Source organism: Trichosurus vulpecula, chromosome 4 (genome assembly GCF_011100635.1).
Source record: "Trichosurus vulpecula isolate mTriVul1 chromosome 4, mTriVul1.pri, whole genome shotgun sequence".
Taxonomy (NCBI): Eukaryota; Metazoa; Chordata; class Mammalia; order Diprotodontia; family Phalangeridae; genus Trichosurus; species Trichosurus vulpecula.
This window is the reverse complement of record NC_050576.1, coordinates 371813304-371829456: the sequence shown is the minus strand read 5'-3', so window position 1 is coordinate 371829456 and position 16153 is coordinate 371813304. Positions and strand designations below refer to the sequence as shown.

The 16153-nt window shown below is 41.6% G+C and overlaps 1 protein-coding gene across 1 annotated transcript in view; it reads right to left on the bottom strand.

Moving 5' to 3' along the window:
• UBAC2 (UBA domain containing 2) overlaps positions 1-16153 on the bottom strand; it is a 245180-nt gene that overhangs the window by 14945 nt on the left and 214082 nt on the right. Inside the window, exon 8 of the mRNA XM_036753855.1 lies at positions 6710-6835. Within this exon, the coding sequence (XP_036609750.1) occupies positions 6710-6835 (126 nt within the window). The remainder of the gene's footprint in view (positions 1-6709; positions 6836-16153) is intronic.

The following is a 16153-nucleotide window of genomic DNA, read 5'->3' as shown; positions in this document are numbered from 1 at the left end:
TGTAGGATCAGCTGGTGCTATTCAAGACCTTTTAATCTATGACTATGAAAATTCTCTGACCATTTTGGACACTTGGCACAAGAAAAAATGGATTTGTTGCGGTGCTTGGTGTCTTCGATGGAGAGAGCTAGCAAATTGCATGGTTTACATGGCTAGCATAATTTGGTCCTCGTTTGCACAGAATCAGAAAGATTCCACAGTAGTTAAGGTGGAATGTGAGAAGTAATTTTCAGTAGATGGCTTTCCTGCCAGGATCCATTCTGATCAAATTTAGATCTTGACAGTAAACTACTCAAGAAGGTTTATAACTTGATAGGAATCAAAATGCTTAGAAATACATTAAACCATCCTCAAGGAGATGTTCTAATTATATACTACTGAAAGTGCTAAAGACACTGAGGCCTGAGAAGAATCAGCACATGGCCTTTAGGAACAACACCACAGATTCTACTCTACTCCTGTTAATGTTTGGGTGAGGACTGATGGCTGCCCAGATGAGGGAGGCCTACAGCCCAGCTGGAGTTTCATTTCAGAAGAGTTCATGGAGGTATAAGCAATGGTATCTTATTCATTCAATGTTATGAAATGCAGCCTGGGTCTAGAGGCCTGCTACAAAATCTAGGTGCCCAGGAAACACTCAAGGTAGCAGACCAGTGAAGAATCCCCAGCAGTTGAAAGACCGGGTATTCTGCTAGTCTATAATAGCTGGTACTACTAGGTACTCTACTAGCCTTGAAGAAGGGTAGGACTCTGCTAAGATTATGCATTGCTGCCAAGAGAGGAATTAGCTGGGTTTTCCAGTGAACAGGAAACAAGGAGCAAGGAAAAGTTGAGGCATCAAGCTTCAAGAAGGGTCCATCCACAAATTACAGATGGATAGTTAGCATCTGATGATAGGCCCAAATGTAGAGGATCCAGGTCAGGTTCCAGAGAGAAGAACCTTCACCCTGGTATCCTCTTGAGCATTGGGGTAATTTTCCAAGACTGCCCTAGCTTGAGGGAGACCTATGCCCAGACTAGTGTTAAAGCTAGTTAAATCTAGAGGCTATCCCTTTCTTGCTTCACACTGTGAGGCAGGTCTCTGTGATGGTTCCAAGGGAACAAAGGCCATTTATAAAGCCTTACTCCTGAGGTTCTACCTAAAGAGAGCATCAGATATTAATAGAATGATGTTGGAGGCTTGCAAGGCAGAACTCGTCGGAGCTTATGTCATATAACAGACCATGTGTTTTGCAAGGAACAGCCTAGCTAAGTATGGAGGCTGGCCATGGTGATGAATTTTTTGGTCATGGAAACTCATGAAACAAAGGAAATACAAACTGGACCCCAGTCCCCATCCCCTTCTATCGGCATGACAGTTGCAATATATGCTAAGAATCACACAGTTTTTTTGACCATTTGTAAACTTTAGTTTGACAGCCAGTATTCTAAATATGAGATCCTAGTCAAGTGACCAATGAGTGGATATGCTATTAGAGGAGCTGAATCATATACATTTTAAATATTCTTGCTATAATGAAAAGATTGAGGGAAGTTGAAGCTAAATGAAAGGATGGGTCATAAGTATTCTCTGGAGACCGGAAGAAAGGATTAGGCAGAAAAGGTTTCACTGTACATTCAAAGAGTCCAAGTTGAAGAAGGATTCTTTGCAGATAGTGAAGTTTTCCAGATGTTTGTGTTTGTGGATTACGTTGTGCTGATTGCATCAAATTCTGAAACATCACAGATCTCTCGCAGAAAAAAGCCATAAACACCCCAAAGATTTTGGCCTGACTATGCACACAGGAAAGATCAAACGGATGAAGAATGTCTATTGCCCTGGTTATGACACTTATGTGGAAAAATTATAGGGCTCATCTATCAATACGTATATCTGAGACAGATATTTAGTACAGATGATCAAAGAGTTGGGCCCAAAGATGAACAAGAGAAGGACAGTGAATTGGACTGCCTTCTGGAATAATAAAGATCTTCTAATGACCCAAATTTTCCAATGGAAGCAAAGGTCCATCTTTTAAAGACCAACATTTTGCTGCTGTTGCTTTATAATAATAAGCCATGACATATATTACAGTCTTGAAGAGTTGAAAATGAGTACAACACAGAGGGCAACAGAAAGGCTCATGTTGGGTGAGAGCAGGCTGCGGTTATCAGTGATGAACTTCAAAGAAAAACAGCCATAAGAGATGTCATTAAGAGATGTGTTAGCAGGAAGAGAAGATGGCCTGGTCATGTGGCAAAGACAAGGAATGAGGACGGTTTGAAAGCTGGAGCTCTCCGCTGGCAACCGCACAGTGTTAGGAGACAGTAAGGATAAGCTTCACTGTGCATCAATGGAGAGAACTCTCATTTCAGTGATTGAGTATTGATAAACTGAAACATATGCAGAAGAGGAGGATCAGGTAGGTGAAGGTATATGAAATCACACAGCGGGGATATGATCACTATCTTCCAGTATTTAATAGGGGTACCATGTTGAAGGGGGACACTTATTCTGTGTGGCTCTAGAACACAGAACAGGGAGACAGACTTTAGCTCAATAAAAGGAAGGACTTTCTAATAAGAAGAATTGCCTAAAAATGTAACCAGCTCCTTTCAAAGGCAGATGAATAACCACTTTACAGGTGTGTTGTACAGGGGATTCAGGATGTGGACTCAATGATTTCTGAGGTTCTTTTAAGCTCTGGGATTCTATGGATTTATGGCTTATTAGTTCAATCACATTTTAACTTTTACCTTAAAAAAACAAATGAACAAGTAAATAACAATCTTTTAAGAGGAAAGTTTTGATTAAAACAGCTTTTCTCACTTATTTTCTTTTCACAACAGGTCTCAGAATCAATATCAATGCACGTTGACAATGACTAGTTCATCACAGGATTTGTTATTCTGACAGGATGAAGAAAAGTGTCAAAAACAACCATGTAATCCTCAACAGGCCCATACATATACATACATATGTAAATACATCTATGCACAGGTAATGGTGTCATTTTTGTACACATTGGGAAAAGTGACAAAACCAAAAATCTCTCACCCTTTAAAGTGTTATCTCTCTAACGGTTCCTATCAAAAATATGATTCATAGTTTATATATCAAACAAGCAGTGACATAATGGAACTCATCATCTTCTTGTCCTGTGGCTGCCTTCTGTGCCCTTTATTTCTACCACTAAAGGCTTTGTGATTGTAGAGAGTTTCCTTGGGAAACACCCTCAAACCAAGCAGTCTGTTAATATGATGTATGTGATGTATTTCCTGGGTTTAGGGGATTCTTCATACAGAGCAAAAATCTGCCCAAGGCCCCATAATCTTTTTACTAATGCTTCTGAGTGATTGAAATGCCTGCCTGAGATGCAAAATAATAAAGCAAGGAGATGAGGAAGACTTACTGGTCTTATTGGTCCTGCCCCCAAACAAACCCATAGCTGAGGTCTTGGGCAAGACTGTCCTTGCAGAGGGAGAGTGAACAATCAATCAAGAAAATTTAAAATCAGGCCTTCCCTCTCAGACCACACCCTCGAGGGACTTGTATGGGGGAAGCAGGGAAGGGTGACATACAACACTTTAAGAAATAAGCAAATACAGATATATAGAAAATAAACACACTGTAATGAGAAAAGAGGACAGCACAACTAGCCTCAGCTCTCCATAACCTGCACACCAAGATCCTAACATTATAGTCCTGGATGTCATTAAAAGGGATGGGGAAATTACACTAAAGAAAGAAGACTGGCCAAGCCACAATCATCTAGTCCTGCAGACCAGCCCCATGCAGCCAAGCTCCCCGGACCAACCCAAGACCAAAGCTCGACTGAGAGTGGAGGTGGGGAGCGAGGAGGTTAGAAAGTGTGAGGAAATCCTATCAGCAAAAATTCTCTTACTGGTTCAGAGCCAAAAGCTGCTTTCCCTAGCAACCACTCTCCCTTTTCTCAGTCCCATTCACTTCATTCCTAACCTTCCTTCCAATATTAACAGACTTTTCTCTGTATTACACTTTTTTCCTTTACATTCCTTCCATCTTTTTGAAAACATGGATGTTGGCTCCCTGACATCAGACTGCTTCCCTGGCCCTCTCCACTACTGGGTCCACCTTCTCTCATGATTCCATCCTGGCAAAACACACTGGGCAAAAGGTGGAGTAGACACACTCAGACCCTCCACCTGCCTTCTCCTCTGTACCTTCAATCAGCCCCTTTCTCCTTTCCTTACCCTAACTCTTATCCACTGGCTCCTTTCCTGCTACTTATAAACATGCCCATCCTTAAAATAATTCCCTTGTACTCTACCATCTTCAAGTTACCATCTTATATCTCCTTCTCACTACCAACTCCTAGAAAAGTCTGGTTCCACCCTTTCTGCCTCGACTTCTTCTCATTCACTTCTCCACCCCTTGTGAATTTTCCTGTTCTGTTGTCCTTTGGTCATATCTGACTCTTTGTAACCCCATGGACCATAAGAGGACAGCAAGACTGTCCGTGGAGTTTTCTTGGCATGGAAATTGGAGAGGTTTGCCATTTCCTTCTCCAGTGGATTAAGGCAAACAGAGTTTAAGTGACCTGCTGAGGGGTCACAATGCTAAGTGTCGGAGGCTAGAGTTGAACTCAGGTCTTCCTGACTCCAGGCACAGCACTCTATCTACTAACCCGCCTAGCTACCTCTTTTCCTATTGTACCTTTTGCCAAAAAACACTCTCTCGAGGCTTTGACAATCTTTTAATGGCTAAGCCCCAAAGGTCTTTTCTCAGTCCTCATTTTTCTAGACCTCTCTAAGAAATGTCAAATTGATGACCACCCCCTCCTTCTGGACACTTTCCCTTCCCTGGGCTTTGGTGACTGCTTCCTTCTCATTCTCCTCTCACCTGTCTGACTTCTCCTAAAGTCTCCTTTGTTGGATCATCAAACAGGCCCTGCCTCTATGCATGGCATAGCTTAGGCCTTTGTGTTGGCCCTGCTTCTCTTTTCTCTTTGTGCTCACTCTTGGTGATCTCATCAGCTCCTACGGTTTCAAACACCATCTCTGAGCAGATGACTCCAAAACCTACATACTTGGCCATCCTCTCTCTCCTGAGCTTTAGTTCTGACTTACCAACTGCTTCTTGGTTGTTTCCACCTGGAGTCCTACTGACATCTCGAGATCAACATGTGTAAAAGATAATTATCTTTCCCCTTGTACCCACCCTTCCTCCTGATTTCCTTATTGTTGAGAGGACAACCATCCTTCTGGTCACCTCATTTTACAACCTGGGGTCACCGATGACTCTTCACTCTCCCTCGCCCCCTTGATCCCAACTCCTCAATAGTTCTTGCATGTGTCCCCTTCTCTCTACTCATACCACAAACATCCTAGTCCAGGCCCTCATCACCTTTTGTCTCTGCCTCCAGTCTCTTCTCTCTCCAATCTGTCTCACACTCACAGCTGCCAAACTGATAGTCTTAAAGCACAGGTCAGACGGGGTCACTCCCCTACTCAACAAGTTTCTCTAGTTCCCTATCATTTCCCTGCATTGCCTAATGCTTTCCGTTTAATATAAAAGGATTGCTTTTTTTATTCTGGCCCCTTCCCACCCCCTGCCTCCCCACCGAGGGAAAAACAAGAAGAAGAAAATTAAAACCTTATACTAAATATTCATAGTGAAGCAAAATGTCTAACTAATATTTCCAGACTGTTTCCACATTCTGAGTGCTATGTTCCAGCCAAACAGGCCTGTCTGTGGTTGACTGTGCACAACACCTTGCCTTCTGCCTTCAGACAGGCTGCGCGCTGTGCTAGGCCTGCCCTCCCCCTCCCTCCTTTCCTCCCTCACTTCGAGGGAGCTCAACTTCTTAAGCAGGCCTTTCCTATCTCTTCAGCTCTCATCCCTCTGAAATTACTCTGTGGCTGTATTTACTTATCTGTGGACGTGTGGTTTCCTCCTGAGCAGAAGCCAAGATCCCAAGAGAGATTTTTGTTTTTCTATCCCTAGCATGGTCCCTGGACTATATGAAGTACATAATAAATGCTTCCTGAATTAGAGAAAGCAGTTTCTTTTTGCAGCGATTTTTACAGTCTAGTGTAGAAGTAACCAAGGATGCTGGCAATGGCAGGATTGGACAGAGGTGTCAAATTTACTGTTTGCAGCCCTCAAAATTCCTAAGTATGGCCCAAACCAGATTAAAATGTAATTGAGAAGTGTTCACCAAAACAAATAAAAATATAACACAACAAAGATAATGTTAATTTGTGGTTTTCTAAGTCAATATGCCTCCATTTGAGCTGGACAGCACTGTCAGGGGATATACTTTCAGGTTCTAGTCCAGATGTCAAAACCTCCTTGAGGTGTCCCGCTGTTGTTTCAAAGGCTAGGTTCCTCAATTAAGGTCTACTTGGAAGTGTCTGGATTGCGGATGTGAAGGACACAGAAACATAGGTGAAAGTTCCTTGTGCTTACTCTACACAGTGACTATCAAACACCACACATGGAAGAGAATAGCGATGTATTAATTGTGATAATGGTCTACAATAGCTGTAGACTATTTTTTTCAGCCAAACACTTTTCAAAATTTATCAAACTTTTCTCAAACTTGCCAGCACATAACAGGAGTCCAAACTGCAATGCTAGGAGCTGCTGTTTAAAAAAAAATTTTTTTTTGATCAAGACCCCCACATTTTACTTTCAGGTGCTGAAAATCACTTTCCCTCTGTAGGGGTGCACTCAGTCTAAGATTACCTGTTCCTCGGAAACCTCGAGAGGAGGTGCTGCTACTTCTTGTTCAGACTGTCGAACATCTCGAGCATTTGCGTTCCGCCTCTGACGTATATGAGGAAAAAATCGATTCCAATTAATCCTCCCACCCTAAAAAGAGATCATACATATGCTGTTATAATACAAAAATGAATAAAGCCATCTTACTATTTAGACTGTCTCTACAGAATAAACCTAAACAAAATAGAAAAGTATGAAATATACAGTCATACAGGGAGTAAAAATTCTAGAGTAATATAGTCTACTTTTCAATCATCATGACACAGTAACAAAGAGTAGTATCACTCAACGGGTAATTCAAAATGAGCTATCTAATATGGTTTTAGAACTCAATTAGAGACATACATTCACACGTTCACGTTTTCGGCTCCTCCATCCTTCTCTGCTCAATCTTACTGTTAGCAGTTTATGCCTTAGATGTGATCAGGGAAAAGGGACAAAAGTGAAAGGAGGTCAGGGTTGCTTTGAAAAAGACACAGGTATAAAAAATCAGGAGTCACTGTAATTTTCTTTAGCAGTTTTTGAAAACTTATGCTATTACTGTTTCCACTTTTTAACTTGGAAACTAAATTCTAATCTCTGTATGATTCCATACAGTGTAGCTGAAGCAAACAGTCACCACAATAAGTAGGCCAAAGAAGCTCAGAAACCGCATCAGACAATAAATACTTAATCTGGCCAGATAAATGGAAATGAGAGCCAACACTGTTTAGAATACAAACTCATTTCAAAACATCATGGAATAGGTTGATGATGGATTACACGCAGTACTGCTTTGCCAGAGCCTGAAAAGTAGTTAAGGTGACAGAGACTTGAGACCATACAGTAAGCATCCATCAATGAAACTGAAAGGATAACAAACACATGGAAAACAGAACAGATTTGCCGGCATTTTTATAAGGGATCTCATCTTGTCAGTAATGACAATGAAACCAGGACCTTTGTATTCCACCACGCTCAGTATTCAAGCACTATTGATTACAGTACCCAAGTTGTATGAACAGTGGCAGCTGGGAGGAGCAGACGGACTTCAGCAAATATACACAGAAGAAATCTGAGCTGGAAGTGACATAATTTTAAAGTCATTCATGAACAGATTTATAATGAATCAAATATTTATTAAGCTCCTACTAGTGCCAGGTACTGTGCTAAATAAAATAATCTCTACTCTCATTGAGCTTACCTTCTAACGGAGGAGGTAACAAGTAAATATATGCAGCACAAATGTAATATTAACACGTAAAAAATAGTCAAGAGGGGACTTTAGAGGTTGAGGGCATTAGGAAAGGCTTCATGCAGAAGATGGTCCCTGGGCTGCATCTTAAAGGAAGAGATGGACTGTAAGGTGGAAGCAAAGGGAGTGTTCATGAGAAGTATGGGGGAGGCCAGAACAAAGGCAGAGATAGGGTCTGAAGCGTCATGTGTGTGGGAGAACACAGAGAGGGACAATTTGGCTGGACTGGATTGTATAGCGTGAGGCAGGGGAATAATGACCAAAAAGGCTGGAGATACAGATTGGAGCTGGGTTGTGAAGGTCTTTAAAAGCCAGAGTCGTTTCTATTTTGTCCTAGAGGGCAGCTGGAAGCCCTTGGACTTGTCTGAGTAGGAGAGTCACAAGGTCAGATCTCAGGTGAAGACAATTATTTTGGTAGCAGGGTGCAGGATGGGCTGGAGTGGGAAGAGATTTCAGGCAGGAGGACTTTCGGAGGTGATGAGGGCCTGAACTTAGGTGGCAGCTATTTGAGTGGAGAAAAGGCGTCAGAAACAAGAGATGTTGTGAGGGAAGAAATGGCCAGACCTGGCTACTGATCCGATGTGTGGTGTGAGGAAGAGTGCAGATAATCCAGGACAATGCTGAGATTACATGAAGCTATAAGGATGGCGGCCTTTTGAAAGAGGGGAGGAAAGGTAAGTTTGGTTTTAGTACTGCTCAGTACCCAGATAAGCAGAGATCTAAAAGAGAGGACCCGACCATGGATAGTACTATTATTATGGTTACTATCGTTGGCTTGCTTTTTGAAGACCAAAAAGACATTAGCAAGTCACCGATATTTGCTTATTACTATAAAATCCTTTTGAGGATTACCTATGTATGTACTGACTATGTCACCGATGAAAAGATGAGAAGGGCGGAGGCAGAATTTAGGAGACAATTCTCTACAATAAACTATAGCCTCGCCATCACATGACTGAGAGGTATACAGAATATAAATGCCTGCTGTGTCAAGTGTTTGCCTATTACAAACTCACTTCTGACTTACATGTGCTCACAAATGTATTTACCAGTGCCATGGGGTTTCAGGACATTGAGACATATGAGGTGGAAGAAAGATGGATACAGATGCTTTTTTGGTGAAGGAAGACTCTCTCTTCGCATGTTATCATGGGGGTGGCTGGGAAGAAGGGGCAAGGGATGACAATTCTGTGATAAAATATAGACGGGCCATAGGAAGTAGGATTGAGAAGTATTGTATGCAGGCTAGTAGAAGCTGAGAGCTAACCTTGGGCACAGTGAGTGCTAGAATGTGGAAGGAAAGGCAGCGGTTGTGGTGAATGGGTGTACTGGGCATGTGTCTTGGCTTAAGAACACAGAAGGAGGCTATGATAGCAAGTGCGGAGGCTGGAAGCCCACAGTTCCTGACTGCATTTTGGTTTAACAGCAGACAGTGAGAAGGGGTTGGTGTGGAGGTAGCAGTTGCAGTGAACGTGTGTTTTAGGCATGTTTTTCAGTACAAGTTCAGAGGACTATGTTTGGCCACTTTAGAAGTGCATTTCAGTGCGACAGTTGAATATGAGTATGGGTGGAGACTTAGAACCTATGGGTATGGTCATTTTGATGTGTGGGTGTATACATGGCTATCTGTTTAGGTCAGGGCTTGTGGTTTCATTGCTGGTTCCTCTACTAATACCCCAGTGCAGAGCAGTCACTGTTGATAAAAACTGTAAGATCAGATTTTCTTCAGTACATCTGAATCTAAAGCCTGACTGAGCTAACGCTATATTGTGGCAGATTATTAACTCAACCTCAAGCTGACTGAGATACAACTCCTGCCCAACCCTACAATGACCACCAGACTCCCTGCCTGCCCCCATATACACATACACACCAAAAGGGACACCCAGCCTCTGAACTCACACATCACCTGCTTTCATGCCAAAATATACTCAATACAACCATAACCTTTTAAAATGTTCTAATACTGCCCTCAGGTTGGCTTCCAGCACAGTCCATACTGCACTAACTCTCTGCCTATTTCTTGTAATTCCTACATATTCCTTTTAGAAATGCAATCAACACTTCTAGGCATTTTCTGAAAGGCATGAAGTAGGAAAAGAATATGTACTTGTATATGTCTCCCTTTCTTAGTCCTGCAGCATCTACCAATGTGGAAGCTATCTAGGGAAAAAGAAATTCTATAGATTCACTTGTTTGTGCCTGATATTCTGCTGATTTCATTAAGCACTGGAACATTACAGGGCCTCTTCAAAGAGATTTAGTGCAGTGGAAAGGACCTTCAACTTGGAGTTGGAGGATCTCGGTTTGAATTGGCGCTCTGTTAATATGACCTGTGAGACCCTGGGGAAATCATTTAATCTGTCTGGGTCTTATCTATAAAATGAAGGGACCGGATTGCATGATCTAAATCTATATTCTTATGATAGTCACTCAAAAACGATTGATGTAATAATCCACACTGGAGAAACAAAGTGGACAAAGGATGCATTGCACAGATTGAGCCTGAAGCTATATATAATTCAGCTCACTGAGTAAGTTTATCAACACGGATTTTTTCTTTTTATATTTATTTATTTTTTCAATTGAGAAAAACAAAACCCCAGTTAAAATCTCATAAAGTCAAGCAAAATGCATTTCCTCATTCTGCATTCTGAGTTCTTCACCTTTCTAGCAGGAGGTAGGTAGCACGTTTCATCATTAGTCTTCTGGAATTGTGCTTGATCATTACGCTGATCCTCATACTTTCAAAGCTGTTTGTCTTTACAATATTATTGTCAATGTATAAATTGTTTCTCTGATTCTCTTTACTTCAGTGCATTGATTGGCATAAATCTTTCCAGGTTCCTATCAAACTATCCCTTTCATCATTTCTCACATCACAATAATATTCCATCCCAAAACTTGTTTAGTCATTACTCAATTTCCCAGTATGACCCCTTCCCCACCCAGATTCCCATTCTTGTCCCCTCAAAAGAGAGCTGTAAATATTTTTGTATATCCTTAAGAGTTTGTTTTGTTTAGGACTAATGTCCCCCTTGATCTACCTTCCCTTCAATTCCCCCTTCTCTTCCTATTTCCTTGTTGAGTGAAATGTATCTCTATACCCAATCTCTGTGTGTGTGTGTGTGTGTGTGTGTGTGTGTGTATTTTTACCTGAAAGCTCAGAATTTTGGCTATAATATTTCTGGAAATTTTCATTTTGGGAGATGTCCAGTGGATTATTTCTATTTCCATTGTGTCTTCTGGTCCTAAAAAGATCTGGGCAGTTTTAAGATTTTTTTGACATATGATGTCTATCCAGGCTCTTTCTTTGTTAATGGTGTTCAGTTGGTCTAATTATTCTTAGGTCAGCTGTTTTTGCCATGAGATACTTTATGATTTCTTCTATTTTCCAGTCTTTTGACTCTGTTTTAATATTTCTTGTTTCACAGCATTGGTTTCTATTTGGTCTGTTCTAATTTTCAGGGAATTTGTGGCCTGGCCAAGGTTTTGTCCTGGTGTGACAAGCTGTTAATTTCCTTTCCAATTCTTTCCTCCATAGCTCTCGTTTCTTTTTCATTTCCGCCCCCTCTACTATTCTAATTTAATTTATAAAAACAATTTAAAATATTTTAAAAATTCTTGCTTCATCTCTTCTAGGAATTCTAGTTGAATGTGTGCCCAAGCTATGTTTTCTTTGAGGCTTCGTTTGCAGGCATTTTTAAGTTATTCTCTTCTTCTGGTTTTGTGTCTTGAGCATCTCTGTCACCACAATAATGTTTTACAGTGGGATTCTTTTTTTGTTTGCTCATTCTTCCAGCCTTACTTCTTGATTCTGGATTTGATATCAGGACCTGGCTCTGTACCCTTCTGGAGGGAAGGTATAGGATGACCTTGCTGCTGCTTTCTTGGGGGTACTGAGTGTTGTGTTACTCCAGTATCTCAGAGGCAGAGGACCTGCAAGTCTTTAGTGCTTCCAAAGGCAAAGTCTGATCATCATTCCTAGTTTGAACCCTGAAAGTTCCTGACCTGGGTTTGGGTCTGAGCAACAGTTGGGTGTTACTGGATTCAGTCACTATCAGGTGTCTAGGAGGCTTTGCTGATTCTGAGTGGCAGAAATGTAGGCTCCTCTTTGTTCTGGAATTCCTGCCCCAATTATTCCTCTGCAGGCTTCAGGTGGGCTAGAGACTGGAACTAAGACTACACTCTGCTCCTGCAATCTGAGCCACACTGCTGTTTTCATCTGAAATTGTTCCTCTCTAGGTACACAGCCTAGAGCCTGTGATCACTGCATTCCTGGGCACAGGTTGCCTTTTCTGTCCACCCTGGGTCTGTGACCCAGAACTGGCTAGTAAGTGACAAAGCTGCCAGTTACCTATTCCCAATAGTGTCCCACTGGCAGTCTTGAACCTCCTCTTCCCTTGGTGCTTGAGATCCCAGAATGCATTGTTCTTGGTGTGCTCCTTCCTGAACAGTCCCCAGTGACTACAGGCCTCTTGGTCTGTGTCCCTAACCAGACATGGTTTGGACAAGTGATACACTGTAACTTTTCATGGATTTCCCCATTAGGATTTGGTCTGGTGTATATTCTAGCTCTCTTTGGAGCTGGCAGGGAGGGGTGAGTGAAGAAGGGCTGTATTGCCTCCTGCTGCTCTGCTTTCTTGGCTCCACCTTCCAGGATATAGGCTTTAGAAAGGCACTACAGAGAGATAATCCAGTTTTGAATCAAAGGAGATCAGACTGGATGGTATTTGGGAAACTATAGCATTTTTAATGATCTCAAGCTGGTCACTGCAGTTAAAGCCCATTTTAAAAACTCTCCTGGTGAGGCTAGAGAGCGCTGAATCATGGAATACCACAATCTCTGAAGAATAAAAATTGCAGGTAATCCAATAGTCCATGGAAAAATGTACCTTTGGTGTAAAGGCTTTGGCATACTGTGAATGATGATACATCCTCAAGAAATGGTGCAAAAGACACCTTCAGGAATATGTCTGATCAGAGAAAGAGGTAGATGGATCATACAGTGAGAATAGCAGGTAATAATGGCAGCCCGAACACTAACATATCCTTGAAATATTAAAAGGAGTAGAGGAAGGCCTCCTGTGCACTGGCAGATCCTCTGGAAATTTTACAAGAAGGCACTGACAAAAATCGTACAGTATAAGAAGGTAAGATGGATTGGAATCTGTACCATGGAAGGCATGCCCGCATCAGTGAGATTACGGATCCACAAAGTAAGTGCCAAGTTTTCTGTATTCTCAGCCCAAGCAAGCAAGCATGTCTGGCCCAGGAGAGAGGATATATCATGGGACACTCAAAAAACTGGAAAAAACACTGCTAGAAAAATGGTCCATGACCAATTTTAGACAGTCTAAGGATAATTAAAAGACAACTGTAGCATGATTCCTTGCTTACTTTATATCACTTCTATGAGTTTAAAAAAAAATCAATACATTTAGTTAGAAAAGCACATACCTAAAAAATTAGGGGGAGCTTATTTGTAAGTGAATTATCCAGGTACAGTTTTTCTAAAGCATTCCTTTAGAGAGTTGGTAACAGCCCCCTTAAATTTTATAATGTAAAATCTTAACTTCATTTATGACAGCAAGAAAATGCTTTAAAAGCAGAAAGTTTTGTAAGTACTAATTCTAAGATGTTTTTGGCATTGTTCTCCTTTTTTGTGGGGTTTAATATGGACTTGCCATCTGTCTCCACAAACAGGAAACATTTCCTTCACTTTGTCTTTTTTAAATGCAATAACCACATATTAAAAAAATGGAAAAAGGAAACTGCTTGCATTTTTAACAGTGATCAACCAAAAAGCTTGTTTTGCATGTTTAATATACTTTTTAGGATTCTAAACAGTCATTTTACATGATGTCTAAAGTAGACACAAAATTTTCTAATGAAATAAAGGACTCTTGAAAAACATGCCTATTTGAACTCACTGAAAATAAAATTGAAAACAAAACTTCGAATTGAGAAGCATCCCAATTCTAGTACGGTATGTGAACCACAAAGCTGACCAAAGAGAAGCTGATAAGGAACATGAAAAAGGTATACAGAAAATTTCAAAGGCTTTTTGAGGTCAAACACAAAATTTAGAGTAAGCTCGCACATGGCATGTTGTCAACAAACCAACCAGTGCTTACTGACTGCTTGCTATGTGTCCAATACTAATAGGTATTAAGGAGGAAACACAGACGTGTAAGATGTGATTCATGCCCATGGGGAATTTATAATCTACTTCAGGGGCCAAGATTTATGCAGGAGAAACAAAGAATATAAGACAGCATAATTAAGAACAAAACTGTAGCCAAGGTTTTAAATGCTACCGCAACTGGAAGATGAGAGGGATCAATATGGACTGCGGTACCTGAGGGGAGCTTCATGAAGCAACTGGGACTTGAGAAGGGCTTTGAAGGCACATTAGGATTTAGATGGCAGAGAAAAAAAGAGGAAGGCATTCTAGGCAGTGTGAAGAGTTTTAGCAAAAACAGGAAACTGAAAATAAGCATAGCACATGCTTAGTACAGTTAGGAGGCAGATGACTGAACAGAGAAGGTTTAGGTAAGGGACTTGTGGGGAACAAGAACGGAAAGTGTGGCTTATTAGAAAAACCACTCCATTTGGAGTCAAAGGATCTGGGTGTAAATCTTGGCTTTACCATTTACTAGCAAAGAAACCTTAACTAAGTAATTTCACGTCTGAGCCTCAGTCCGTTCTTCTGTAAAATGAGGTTAGCAATATCTACCTTCCCGTGTTGTTATGAGGAAAACAATTTGTAAAACTTAAAGAGGTCCATAAACGTGGGACATCACTGTGGTTTCAAAGGGGACCGTGACATCAGGGAGATGATGACATGACTTGCACATGACTTTGATTTGAGTGAGGGAGGGCCGCGCAAGGTCACCAGCCTCACTCTTTCCTCCAGAGCCCTCTGGGGCCAGGGGTCAGATATCGATCAGGATGACAGGATGCAGCAGGTCCGGCCACGTCCCCTCTTCTGCCCTCAATAAACTCCACTGGCTTCTTATTACCCCCAGAATAAATTATAAAATCCCCCTTTTGGCTTCACAACCTAGTCCCTTGTTACCTTCCCAAGCTTCCAATCTTATGCTTTCCTCCCCTCTGCATACTCTACAATCCAGCACTGACCTTCCTCCTGTTTCTTTCTCAGGACACGCCGACCCCTGACTCTGTGTTTTCAGTGGCTTTCCTCTATACCTGGAATTCTCTCCAGAAATTCACTCACTAGTCAAGACGTCACCCTCGTGATGTCACTGATACTCTTTGAGAATGAAGGACAAACAACAACACTCTCCCTCCTCACCTCTGCCACCTGGCTTCCTTGGCTTGCTTCAGATTCGGCTCAAATCCGACCTTTTGCTGGTGTCCCACGCCAGCCCTGGACTACCGCCTTCCCTCTCAGATTCCCTTACATTTTCCCTTGAACGCCTCTGGCTTGTACATCGCCATTTACTTGTTGTGTCCCCCATTAGAATGTGTGCTCTAAGGCCCCTATTTTTGCTTTTCTTTGTATCCCCAGTGCTTAGCACAGTGCCTGTGATTTAGTAGGTGCTTAATAAATGCTTGTTGATTGATTGCAGCCACTTCTTGCATTAGGATGGGGGTTCTTAAATCGGGGTTTACAGATTCCCTAAGGGGTCTATGGATAGATTACTTGGATTGAAGAAAAATTAAATCTTTATTTTCACTAATCTCTCACTAAAACTTAGCATTTCCTTCAACTATTTAAAAACATCATTCCAAGAAGGGGTCTACAGGCTTCACCAGACTGCCGGAAGGGTCTGCGACACAAAACGTTTAAGAACTGCTACATCAGGACGATGGCAGGAGCCTGCTAATCATTGAACTCTAGCACCCGGACAAGGTAATGCCGGGTCACCAGACAGTGCCAGGGGACTTTGAAGCATACTCAATAGTAACAACAGTTAAAGGCTTGCAAAGTACTCACATGCTATCTCATCTGACACTCAAAACCTCCCTGGAATGTGGCTGCTATCACTACTCCCATTTTACAAATGAAACTGAGACAGTATCACACAGCTAGCAAGTGTAAGAGGTAGAATTTGAACTCAAGTCTTCCTGACTCCAAGTCCAATACTATCTATTATGTGAATTAGCTGCCCCCTAAAAGCAGGCATCTCCAACTATTTTTGGTTGTT